Source organism: Azolla caroliniana, unplaced genomic scaffold, assembly GCF_043228905.1.
Source record: "Azolla caroliniana isolate FFs.n. ecotype wild unplaced genomic scaffold, voAzoCaro1.0.p SCAF_21, whole genome shotgun sequence".
Taxonomy (NCBI): domain Eukaryota; kingdom Viridiplantae; phylum Streptophyta; class Polypodiopsida; order Salviniales; family Salviniaceae; genus Azolla; species Azolla caroliniana.
In genome coordinates, this window is record NW_028230456.1 from 3191749 (window position 1) to 3204421 (window position 12673).

The 12673-nt window shown below is 43.1% G+C and overlaps 1 protein-coding gene across 2 annotated transcripts in view; it reads right to left on the reverse strand.

Moving 5' to 3' along the window:
- The window catches only part of LOC147850357 (uncharacterized), a 29118-nt gene that overhangs the window by 6674 nt on the left and 9771 nt on the right, over positions 1–12673 (reverse strand). For both annotated transcript variants that reach the window (XM_087336689.1, XM_087336688.1), the window contains exons 4-6: positions 11944–12063; positions 11764–11856; positions 11654–11696 (exon numbers count right to left, since the gene is read on the reverse strand). In XM_087336689.1, the coding sequence (XP_087192815.1) occupies positions 11654–11696; positions 11764–11856; positions 11944–12063 (256 nt within the window). The remainder of the gene's footprint in view (positions 1–11653; positions 11697–11763; positions 11857–11943; positions 12064–12673) is intronic.

The window sequence follows — 12673 nt, forward strand, 5'->3', positions numbered from 1 at the left end:
TGTCTTCTTCTTCTTCTTCTTCTTTGGTCGGTTCAGTTTCCTATTTGTATCCGACCGGTTCGTCGAGTGTCATCCGTTTACTGGCTAACATCCGGTTTTCAACTGCGTAGGTCCTTGTGTCCTCAAGCCAGTTTTCATTGGATGATCCGGAGTTGATCATCTTCTTCTCCAACTGCCAATCGGCAACTCATCATTGCCATATCCAAGGAATATGCATGGCCGGGACTTCGGATCTAGCTTTGTGCTCTTGTCCTTTGCCACATGCACATATGCGAGACACCCGAACACCTTCAGATGCCAGTAAGATATATCTTTACCGGTCCATACTTTCTGAGGTGAGTCTCCTCCCAAGGGTACTGAGAGTGATCTGTTTATCACATAGGTCGCTGTCGTCAGCGCCTTAGCCCAAAACGTCTTGGGTAACTTGGCATGTGCGAGCATGCTCGAGATTCTCTCCATTATGGTCCGGTTCATCCTTTCGGCCAGCCCGTTTAATTCTGGCGTCTTCGGCATGGTAAATTCGAGCTGGATTCCCTTCGACCGGCAATACTCCTCAAACCGGCCCCGGTATTCTTCTCCGTTATCTACTCGAACCACCTTCAGCTTCCGGCAGATTTCTCTTTCCACTCTCGCGTGGAGCTCCTTGAAGACAGATAGCACCCGATCCTTTGTCTTCAACGGTTAGACCCACAGGTTCCGGCTGTGGTCATCTATGAATGTCACGAAGTACTGCGCTCCGACATGTGACTTCGTGTCCACTTAACACACATCAGTATGCCCCAGTGTTGGGCAAAGTCCCAAGAACAGTGTCAACATTCCAATTGGGTTGGGACGTTTGCCGGCCAAGGTAGGGGGCAGCTGGAATTGATTCTGGCTAGGTTTTCCTACCAACCAGAATCTAGCCGGTTCATATTTTTTAAACCGGCTATTTATATAGTTTGTGGAAATAAAAAGGTTAAAAAAACATTTTTATTTACTCTTGAGTCTTTCCCCCTTTGCGTGTTTTTCTCCCCCCTCCTGTTTTTCTCCCTCTCTGTCAATTTTTGTCTCCCTCTCGGTCGATTTCTATTTTTGCTCACAACTCCCTCGTTGCTCCCTGTCAATACTCCTTCGGACTTCATCATTGCTCATTCCTCGTTGATTGCCGCTCACTGCTTCTTCCTCACTAATTGCCGCTCGTTGATCGCGGCAATATTTAGAGAGGGAGAGTGAGAGGGTACAAGTAACAAGACCGTAATATTGAAAAATGTGCACTCACCCCGCAATAGGGAGTAACAAGTGGCGAGTGGCGATCAACGAGCGCCAATTAGCGAGTGATGAGCGCCAATTAGTGAGGAAGAAGCAATGATCAATGAGCGGCGATCAATGAGGAAGGAGGAACGAGCAATGATGAAGTTTGAAGGAGTATTGATAGGGACCAACAAGGAGGGAGTTGTGAGCAAAAACAAAAATCGACAGAAAGGGAGACAAAAATTGATAGAGAGGAGACAGAAATTGACAGAGAGGGAGAAAAACAAGAGGGGGGAAAAAAACACGCAAAGGGGGAAAGACTCAAGAGTAAATAAAAATGTTTTTTTTTATCCTTTTTATTTCCACAAACTATATAAATAGCCGGTTCAAAAAATATGAACTGGCTAGATTCCGGTTGGTAGGAAAACCTAGCCAAAATCAATTCCGGCTGCCCCCCACCTTGGCCAGCAAAAGACCCAACCCAACCGAAACGTTGACACTGTTCCTAGGACTTTGCCCAACACTGGGTTTAACTCATTCTCCTTGGTAATGAGCATCAATTCTTCTTCACTTGTCGCAATTGCCAACGTTCCCTTCCAATCCGGGCCTCTCCGGTCCGAACCGTTTCGGTCCGAAATCTTCTTCGAATCGGTGATGCCGGTTTCTTTCTCTTTCCGGAAATGCTGACAGTTCTTCTAGAAATGCCCCAGCTTCCCGCAATAGAAGCAAGTAGGACTCCCCCTTGACTTCGACCTCGTCCCCGACTTGTCCCAGTTTTGGGGACTCCGATACCAGCCTCTTCCCCGGTTGTGGCCTTCGGATCGGTTCCGGACTCCCGGTCCTTCCGGCGAGCTTCTTCATCTAGCAAGCTTGACTTTACCCTTGTTAGGGACAATTGTTTTCCTTCCGGCCTGGTGTTGCCCAACGTGACAACTAGCGTCTCACAACTATCCGAGAGGGAACCGAGTACCTCATCAGCAAGAGGTACTTCCAACGAGGTTGCTTGGTGGATCAGTCCCTGGAAGGCATTCATGTGCTCCCCCATACTAGAGCCGTCCTGGTACCGAAGCCTCACTAGCTTCCGGAATACCAAAACCCGATTAACAACATTCTTGTTCTGGAACATGATGCCAACCTTCTCCTAGAGTTCATGAGCCTTGCTCTCTTAATTGAAAACGTTTTACATGCTCATGTCGATGAAGCACCGGATGTATGCCATCGTCTTCATGTGCATCACCTCCCACACTGTGGCGTCGATCTTATCCGGTCTCTTGTCCCCGAATTGAACTGGCAATCAAAGATCTTTGACCACCAACATATCCCTCATCTTCGACTTCCACACTAAGTAGTTGGAGCCAGTGAGCTTGAACATGCTGCTGAACAATTCTTCCATTTTCTATGTTGTTCACTCTGATACCAGTTTGAAGAAAATAGTGCGGAATATAGCTCGGCCACAACCGCGTCTTGAATCACTTCGTTGGGAATCAAACTCAAAAATGGGAATAGAGATGAAGAAGAACAAAGGAGCAACACAGAGAGACAAACAGACATTCGATTGAGACGGCACGGATGGAGCAGAAGATGACTAAACCAAGAAAACCAAGTGAAGAAGAAGAAGAAGTTGTAATGAAAGAAAGAACCAAAGGAGGGGAGAATTTGACAGGAGGCAAAACCTAGAAAAAGAACAAGAGTGCACACGAAAAGCATGAAAAGAAGAAAGAGAAGACAACGAATCGATATAGACCGAAAGAAAGAAAGAACAAGAAAAGTAAAAGAGAGGGGTTGAGTGGTGAATTCAGAAAACAGGATGGCAAATGGAGAATTTTTAAAAATTCAAGGGGCAACTAACGAAATTTAAAAAAACGTAAAGGTAGCTATTAAAATAAATTTCAAAAACAGAGGGCTATGAGATAGAATTTTAGAAACTCAATGGTACAAAAACTTATCACTACTCACACCAATGAAAAAAAAAAATATGTACACACACCCACAATTATATTTGACTTTACCATAGTGGAAGAGAGCCGATTGGTATGTGATCCAATCGTGCAATATGTTGACCGAACAAGAAGGTTCATGTCAAGCCAGCTCCAATTGAAGATATCGATCGTAGAGCAGTGTTCTAATCGAGGGATTTCCGACCGTCGAAAGATGACCGATGGAGTTTCCAATCAACGAGTTTTTGGCATGGGATTTGTGGGATCAACATGCAATGCACTGTCCCACGGGCGTGCCAGGTGTTACCCGTATAGGTGTACTAGAGGGTTAGGTCTAATGTGAATGGTGTGTAAGCTGTAATATGATATAATAATGTGTGAGTGTTAGGTGGGGTAAGTAGGTGTAACTACCCCAATCGGCTTTTGTAATGATGAGATCTTGTACTATTTAAACCCCACTCATGAGGCATGAAAAAAGAGAGAAATATATTGGCGTTACACCCTCAACTTGTGTCTCTCTCGATTCCCTCCCTCTCTATTTCATTCTCTGTCTATGCATCTCTCTCTCCCTCTCTCTCCCCTCACATTCGAACCCCCTTGGGAGGGGGGTGGAGCCAAGCTCAGCTCAACCCCCCTCCTAATGGGGTTCAAATATGAGGAAGAGGGAGAGAGAGATGCACACACAATGAGACAGAGGGAATCGAGATAGACATAGTTGAGGGGTAACTCTAATATATTTCTCTTTTTTTATGCCCCATGAGTGGGGATTTATATAGTAAAAAATCTAATCATTACAAAAAGCCGAATGGACGTAGGTACACACACATTCCCATTTCATATTACACCTTACACACCTTCCACATTACACCTAACCCTCCTGTACACCTATACGGGTAACACCTGGCACACCCGTGGGACAGTGCATTGCACGTCAATCCCACAAAGCTCATGCCAAAAACTCATTGACCAGAAACTCCATCGGTCTTCTCTTGACGGTCAAAAATCCCTCGACCGAATTACTGCTCTACGATCGATAACTTCGATCAGAGCTAGCTTGACACGAACCTTCTCGTTCGGTCATATCGCACGATTGGACTACACACCAATCGGCTTGTCCATTGTGGTAAAGTCGTTAAGGGTTTTAAAAAATTGTGTGTATGTGTATACATATATTTTCTTACATTGGTGAGAGTGGTGATAAGTATTTTGTACTATTAAGTTTTTGAAATATTATTTTGTACCCCTCAAATTTTTGAAATTCTAGTAGGTACCCTTAAGTTTTGGGAATTCTATCAGTTGCCCTTGAGTTTTTGAATTTGATTCTTTGTACCCCTTTGTTTTAGGTTTCCTTTTTGTTTTTCTCGCTTTCTTCTTCCTCGTTGTTCGTCTTCTTCTTCCTCACTTTTCCTCTTTCTTCTTCCTCTTTTGTCATAATTCTTGCCTGTTCGATTTCGATTTCGATTTCTCTTTCTTCTCTCTTCTTCTTCGTTTTCATCTTTTTTTGCGTTCTTCTCTTCTTCTTGTCTCCTCGTTTGTCTTGGATGATCCTGTAGAAACCATGGCATCGTTTGTCTTGGATGATCCTGTAGAAACCATGGCAAAGCTCGGTGGAGCTCTCTCTCTCTTGTCCGTTTTGGTCTGTATTTGTGTCTTTGTATGTCCCGGTGATCTCCGTCTATCGGTTGGTTGTCCGGTGGCTGTCGGACCGTCTATCCATCACATCTGTCTCTTGCCACCGGTCGTCTCTCGTCGTTTATCATCACCGTCCGTTGTCTATCCAGCCGGTTGTCTTTGTCCGGTCCGGTTGTCTCTCTACCAGTCGTCCCTCGGCCGTCTCTATGGTCGGTTGTCGAATGTTGTTGTCATCTGTTGTCCGGCTCTATCTATCGGTCGGTTGTCGCTTCGCCATCATTTGGCAATCACTCCGTTGACGCTCAGACGGCCATCCCTTAGTTGTCTCTCAGCTCATTGTCTCTTGGTTGTCACTGCCCGTCGGCCGGCTAACCATGGTCATGTGTTCGACCGTGTCTTTCCGGCGTCTTTTTGTCGCGTCCGTCCAACGGCAACCGAATCGTGGGTTGGCCGTTTTTGGACCATCTCGTGGCAATCATTCGGCCGCGTCTCGACCCGTGCTCAATTTCTTGGCCATGTCTTGGCTGTCATTCAGTCGACTCTTGGCCACACTCTGGGCCGCTTGGCCAGTAGTGAGCAGTAGGAGGTCGGCTCGAGAAGAACCAGAAAAGAAGCATCAACAAATAAGAAAGAAAGTCGAAGAAAAAGAAAGGAACAAATGGTAGATTTCAAAAACCAGAGGGCAAATGAGGAATTTTCAAAACTAGAGACCAAATAATAAAATTTTAAAAATAGAGGGGCAAATACTAAAATTTCAAAAACCGAGGGATACCAACCAAAATTTTGGAAACACAAGACTACTCACACAAATAAACAAAAAAGAAAAACTCATACGCATCCAACATCATTTTAAGACTTTACCAAAGAGAATGTGTCGATTGGTGTGTGATCCAATCGCAATGTTATTTTACGACCTAAAGGATAATGGCGAAGTGTGTGTGATCCAATCGCAACGCTTGGTGTTCGTGTCATGTGCTAACAAAACGAAAAGGTTCGTGTCAAGGAAGTTCCGACCGAAGAGAAGACCAATGGAGTTCCAGTCGACGAGAATTTGATACGGCATGTGGGTTTGACGTGCAATGCAGTGTCCCACATGCGTACCATGTGTTACCCATATGAGATGTACGAAAGAGTTAAGGGTAAAAGATAATAGTGTGGGTATATAATGTGTGAGTGTAAGAATGAGTGTATATGTACACATGCACATTTGTGTGCATGTGTACAAATAAAAAACGATCTTTTTTGTAACAGTCATATTATGTACTATATAAACCTCACCCATGGAGCATGAAATAAAAGGATAATAGAGAGTTGCCCCTCAATCTGTCTCCTTTTTCCCTCTCATTTCCTATCTATGTGTCTCTATATTTCTCTCTCCCCTCATGCATAACCCCCTTGGGAGGGGGGTGAAGCCATTCTAAGGGGGTTTGAAATAGACACACACACACAGAGAAAATGAGAAGGAGACACTGAGTGAAGGGTAACTCTTTAGTATCATTCTTCTATTTCATGTCCCATGGGTAGGGTTTATATAACATAATATGACCGTTACAAAAAAGATCGTTACATATTTGTATACATGCACACAAATATGCATGTGTACATATGTACACACTCGTCCTCACACACATTACACATTATACCTTACACATTTCATATCCACACTATATTCGTTCACACATAACCCTCCCATATATCCCATACGGGTAACACTTGGCACGCATGTGGGAAAGTACATTGCACGTCGAACCCACGTGCCCATTCCAAAAACTCATCAACCGGAACTCCATCAATCTTCTCTTCTCTCGTCGGTCGAAAATTCCTTGACTGGAACACTTCTCTTTGATCGAAACTCACTTCACACAAACCTTCTTGTTCGGTCTGCGCATATGACAAACACTAATCGTTGCAATTGGATCACACACCAATCAACATTTTCTTCGGGTTGAAAAAATCATATTGTGATTGTGAAAAAATGATGTTGGGTGTGTGTTTCTTTTTCGTTCAATTGTATGAGTAGTCTTCTGTTTTTGAAATTTTGGTTGGTACCCCTCGATTTTTGAAAATTTTATTAGTTACCCTTATGTTTTTAAATTTTTATTATTTACCTTCTAATTTTGGAAATTAATCATTTGCCCTCCGATTTGCCGTTGTCGTGAAGATTTTCAACTACGGTGAAAAACCGGGAGGGACAAATAAAATGGGGATGTGCAACATTGCACATGCACTTATAAATTTATGTAATAATAATAAGTAAACAAAATGTAAAGGGAAGGGTAATAATCTAAGGTGCTAAAGGTGCACCACGAAGTTCTTAGAGACATAAATGTGATGTGCACTTTGTAGAGTAGAATGAGTAGTGAGCTCGTGTAAAAAGTAAGAGAGAGGAGAGGTAAAAAGTAGAGGGGAGACAGGCTAAGAATTTATAGAGATAGAATCATATATTATATAAGAGAGAGTTATTGGGCTAGTGGATGGTCATATTGACATCTAGCTAGAGGTGAACAGTTCAAATCTAGTCTTATAGTGCAACGTGATTTAAGGAATTTTATTCCTTTTTGCATTAAAGACAAAATTAGCTTAGATTTTGTTTACTTATTCTTATTACACAAATTTACAAGTGCATGTGCAATGTTGCACATCCCCATTTTATTTGTCTCTACCGGTTTTCTCACCATAGCCGAAAATCTTCACGACATCCACCCCCACCAAACCGCACATCCACCGATATGTGCCAAGAGGGCAAAGGTGAGACGACCTAAGTGGTATACCTCTCTCACTCAAAATAGGCAACCCAAATGAGCCCTCCTCGACCTCCTTTTATAGAAAAAAAAGGAAGGGGGGTCGCCAATTTTGTCTTTAATGCAAAAAGGAATAAAAGTCCTTAAATCACATTGCACTATAAGACTAGATTTGAACCGTTCACCTCTAGCTAGATGTCAATATGACCATCCACTAGCCCAATAACTCTCTCTTATATAATATATGATTCTATCTCTATAAATTCTTAGCCTGTCTCCCCTCTACTTTTTACCTCTCCTCTCTCTTACTTTTTACTCGAGCTCACTACTCATTCTTCTCTACAAAGTGCACATCACATTTATGCCTCTACGAACTTCGTGGTGCACCTTTCGCACCTTAGATTATTATCCTTCCCATTACATTTTGTTTACTTATTCTTATTACACAAATTTAAAAGTGCATGTGCAATGTTACACATCCCCATTTTATTTGTCCCTCCCGGTTCTCTCACCATAGCCGGAAATCTTCACAACAACGTCCAACCGACCAGCTGTCTGACCGTTTGACCTTCGTCTAATTCACCGTCATCACCCTTTCTCTCTTATCGTCTAATCTCCATCACGATCATTATTCTAATGATCTTCAGTTTTTCTTTATCTTCTTCTTCATAAAACGACACTTTATTTGCAATTTATGCAATTATTCCTCTTCTTCTTCCAAAAGAGAAAGGGAAATAAATGCTCCTTGAATCATGCCACGCTTACAAAGAATCAAAGTCCCTTCAACCAAGTGAATGGCTCTAACTACTAGGCCATTCACTTCTAGTTATTACACCTACATTTTCATAAATAGATATGTATATTTTGTCGTTGCTTTTCTTTTCGCTTTATCCCCACGTTGTCGCGAAGTTTCGTGCACGTGTGTTACTTGGGCGGGACCACGAGGGTCTTGGACTAGGGAGTACTCAAGGGATAGAGAAGACCCGAGGTTTGCTTTACGATAATACTACTTCCAGACCCCTTCCCGAGCAAGGTCTCGTTGCCCCTTTGTTTTGTGAGGCCGGTGGCTCTCGTTGATCACGACTCGTCGACCTTTCAAGATCACCGCACAAGCCAAGTGACCAAACGGGTACAAGCAAGATGAGCACGCAACATGAACGCACAAGGGGACGATAACACAAACACGAATGTCCGTACGTCTTTATGAGGAGGGGTACATGAGCAACCCCGAACGCTCCCTCGTCGCGAGACGACCGAACGTACAAGGAAGACACAAACACACGCACCAAATGCTCGTACGCCTTTATGAGAAGGAGAGGTGCATGGGCAAGCCCGAAATGCTCCCTCGTCAAAAGACGGCCGAACGTATAAGGAAGACACACACACACACACAAATGCTCATACGTCTTTATGAGGACGAGAGGTGCATGGGCACGCTCGAAACGCTCCCTCGTCACAAGATGGCCGAACGTACAAGGAAGACACAAACACACACACAAATGCTTGTACGCCTTTATGAGGAGGAGAGGTGCATGGGCAAGCCCGAACGGTCCCTCATCACAAGTTGGCCGAACGTACAAGAAAGACACAAACACACGCACAAAATGCTTGTACGCCTTTATGAGGAGAAGAGGTGTTTGGGCAAGCCCGAACGGTCCCCTCGTCACAAGACGGCCGAACGTACACGGAAGACACAAACACACGCACAAATGCTTATACGCCTTTATGAGGAGGAGAGGTGCATGAGCAAGCCCGAACAGTCTCCTCGTCACAAGACGACCGAACGTACACAGAAGACACAAACAAATGCACAAATGCTCGTACGTCTTTATGAGGAGGAGAGATGCATGGGCACGCTCGAAACATTCCCTCGTCACAAGACAGCCAAACGTACAAGGAAGACACAAATAAAGAAAGAAGGAGAGAAAGAAACACGAATGATATCGACCAAAGAGATAAATACGTGTTCGATTCCAACGCAAGAGGACCCTTTATAAAATAGGGTTTTGTTTACAATGGCAACTTATAGTTAACCACAAGCTCAATCAAAACATAAATATTAAATGCCCTTAGATACAAAAGCAAATCCGAACACGGCGAAGATGAACACACGAGCACCAAGATATTATCGCCTATTTTCCTTCGAAGCTCTTCATCTTCTTATTCACCACTTCTCTTTATCTCATACCCCTTCATCCCCCCCATCGCCACGTGCTCATCTTCTTCGCGTCGGTACTCGAAGTGTTCGTGAGCCCAAGCTTCGTTGGTTCGACGTTGTTCCGCCCCGTTCGTCATTGCGAGCCCGTGTGCTCACCGTTCGAGTGGTCGTGTGTTCATGGTACGTTCGGTCGTCTTGTGACGAAGGACCGTTTCGTGCGTGCCCATGCACCTCTTCTCATAAAGGCGTACGAGCATTTGTGCGTGTGTTTTGTGTCTTCCTCCTATGTTCGACGACTTGTGATGAGGGAGCGTTCGGGCATGCCCATGCACCTCTCCTCCTCATAAAGACGTACGAACATTCGTGTTTGTGTTATCGTACCCTTGTGCGTTCATCTTGCATGCTCATCTTGCTTATACCCGTTTGGTCACTTGGCTCGTGCGGTGATCTCGAAAGGTTGACGAGTCGTGATCAACAAGAGCCACCGGCCTCACAAAACAAAGGGGCAACGAGACCTTGCTCGGGAAGGGGTCGGGAAGTAGTATTGTCATAAAGCAAACCTCGGGTCTTCTTTATCCCATGAGTACTCCCTAGTCCAAGACCCTCGTGGTCCCGCCCAAGTAACACGCGCGCGCGAAACTTTGCGACAACGTGTGGGAGACATCGTGATGAGATTCGCTTAGCTCACCTATCAACCATTCAAAGGGAGTACAGAGCGACCCAAAGATACTACTCCAATACCGAGACGTCGTAGCCATTGGTAGTAGTCATGGTCTCGAAGGTCTTCTCAACTCACCCTCATCGAAGGCTCTACGTCTACACCATCACCTCTCGTTTCCCATTCTTGTTCACTAATTGGCTTGTAAAAGCCATCGCATTTGTGGCGTTAGTTGTAGAGCCAACACTACATTTGTAAACAAACTCTTTTCGACTAATATTGTGATTCTTGCGTTTAAACTCAATATTTGACACTAATCAAACATTAATCACACATGTTAACCGTTAACCACAAAATTGTCATTTCTATATTCACAAGCTTTCGACTCCCTCACATTTGTGCCCACCTAAACCTTGTGTACAAGTGATTGATTCCCTTAAATTTGTGCCCACCTAATCTTTGTGTCCTCCCTAGTTTGAGACCCCCATGGTCCCGCTCGAGTAGCACACGCTCACACGTTTGTGCAACACCTCCAAACTATTAAAACCGGTTTAACGGCTTGGTTCAAGCTTGAGCCGAGCCATTGCCGACTCCTATTTACGAAGGGTATGCTGGTAAATATGAAGATTTAGGATTACAAAACATATTAATTACGTTAAGTTGTGATGTGAAAGTTGGATTGTAAGGGCATGGCCATGTGTAAGAAGAAGTAAAGAGGGGTTTTTAGGTGACGGCTCATCAATGTCGCCTCTCCACCCTTTTTCAATTTAAATCTTAATTTTAGGGTTTGAGGGGGGATGTTCCTTCCTAAAGTATGCTTGAGTCATTATTTACAGCAATTCTAAGTGCCAAGCTTAGTCTTCGGGGGAGGAGAATCAATTGACACTCTCCTTTCATATCAATAAACTCAATTAGTGAAATCTTAAAATATTTTATTATATTCTCATTTTCTACCTTTATTACTAATCTCGTAATGTGAGTGTGTGCATTAAGGCTTCAATTAGTCATTGTTTGTCGGACATAGTGGCACCACAATTCTATAGTAACAAGAAACATGTAGTTACTAAGTACATTCTTATGGCATAATAATGTCCTTGTAACTTATTTGGGCATTTTCACTATTTGAATCAGAATATAAACTGTAAATTGAATGAAATAAGAAGAAAGCACATCATGTTTCTACTTACAATTAACACCTAGGTAATATAGTGCAGAACTAAATGGATACTTGTTTTAGAGCAAATTTTGGGGCTGTTATGAATTAAACTTATTGATGTTCACATGATAAAATGCTAACCTGAAGGAAGCTCCTGAAGCTTGTTACCAGATATTGATAAGACCTGTCTAAGCAATAAGGAATGATCCTTAAGACTTCTATGACAAAAGCATAACAAAAAATAGGATTACCTGAAGGCGAGAGAGAGATCCAATTGTCCCAGGAATTGTATGCAGCACATTGCCTGTAAGAGCAAGCACACGAAGCATACCAAGATTGCCCACCTATTCCCAACACCCATGTACAATCTCAACCTTACATTAGGTTGGATCTCCTCTACTCACAAAAGGATAAAATGATATTTCACAAACCTCATTTGGAATGCACCGCAACAAATTTCCCTGAATCCATAAACCTTCCAACTGCTTTAGCTGGCCAATGCTTGATGGAACTTCAGAAAGCCAATTACCAGACAATCCAAGTCGCTTCAACTGCTCCACAATGACAAAAACAGGCATTCCTTAGAGAAAGAAAGAAAGAAGAAAGATAAACTAACATCTTTGAAGAGGCCAAAATGGCCTGTATGACCAAACAAGAGATTGCATCTTAAAATGGTCTTTGGTCTTTGGGATCAACAAACAAAAATAAATGTAACTAAGGAAAAACATAAGTAGAAATAGAATAAGACATGATTCAATAATCTCGCCATCTATAAACATAGGAATCTCAAGTCAGATATATTGTAATTTTTGTTGGAAAGAGAAAGTGATCAAGTACTACTCATAGAATTCAAGATGCATACCAAAAATTTCCAACTAATCTTACATTTGCTTGCACCATCAACTATCTCATTGTCATGTGGTTATGATAGTCTTCCTCAATGTATTCAAAGTCTCTCCATTGCTGATCTTATGGTGGGATATAGCTCATTTGGTGCATGGATACCGAATTGGTTATCTGATAAAACCTACAGTTATTCAACCACCACACAGCAGCCCAAAGGAGGGGTACAAGGTATATAGAGTTACAACCACAGAGATGGATATATGAAAACGAAACTTCTATTACATATGAGAGTAGCTCACAATGGTAGTTCACCCA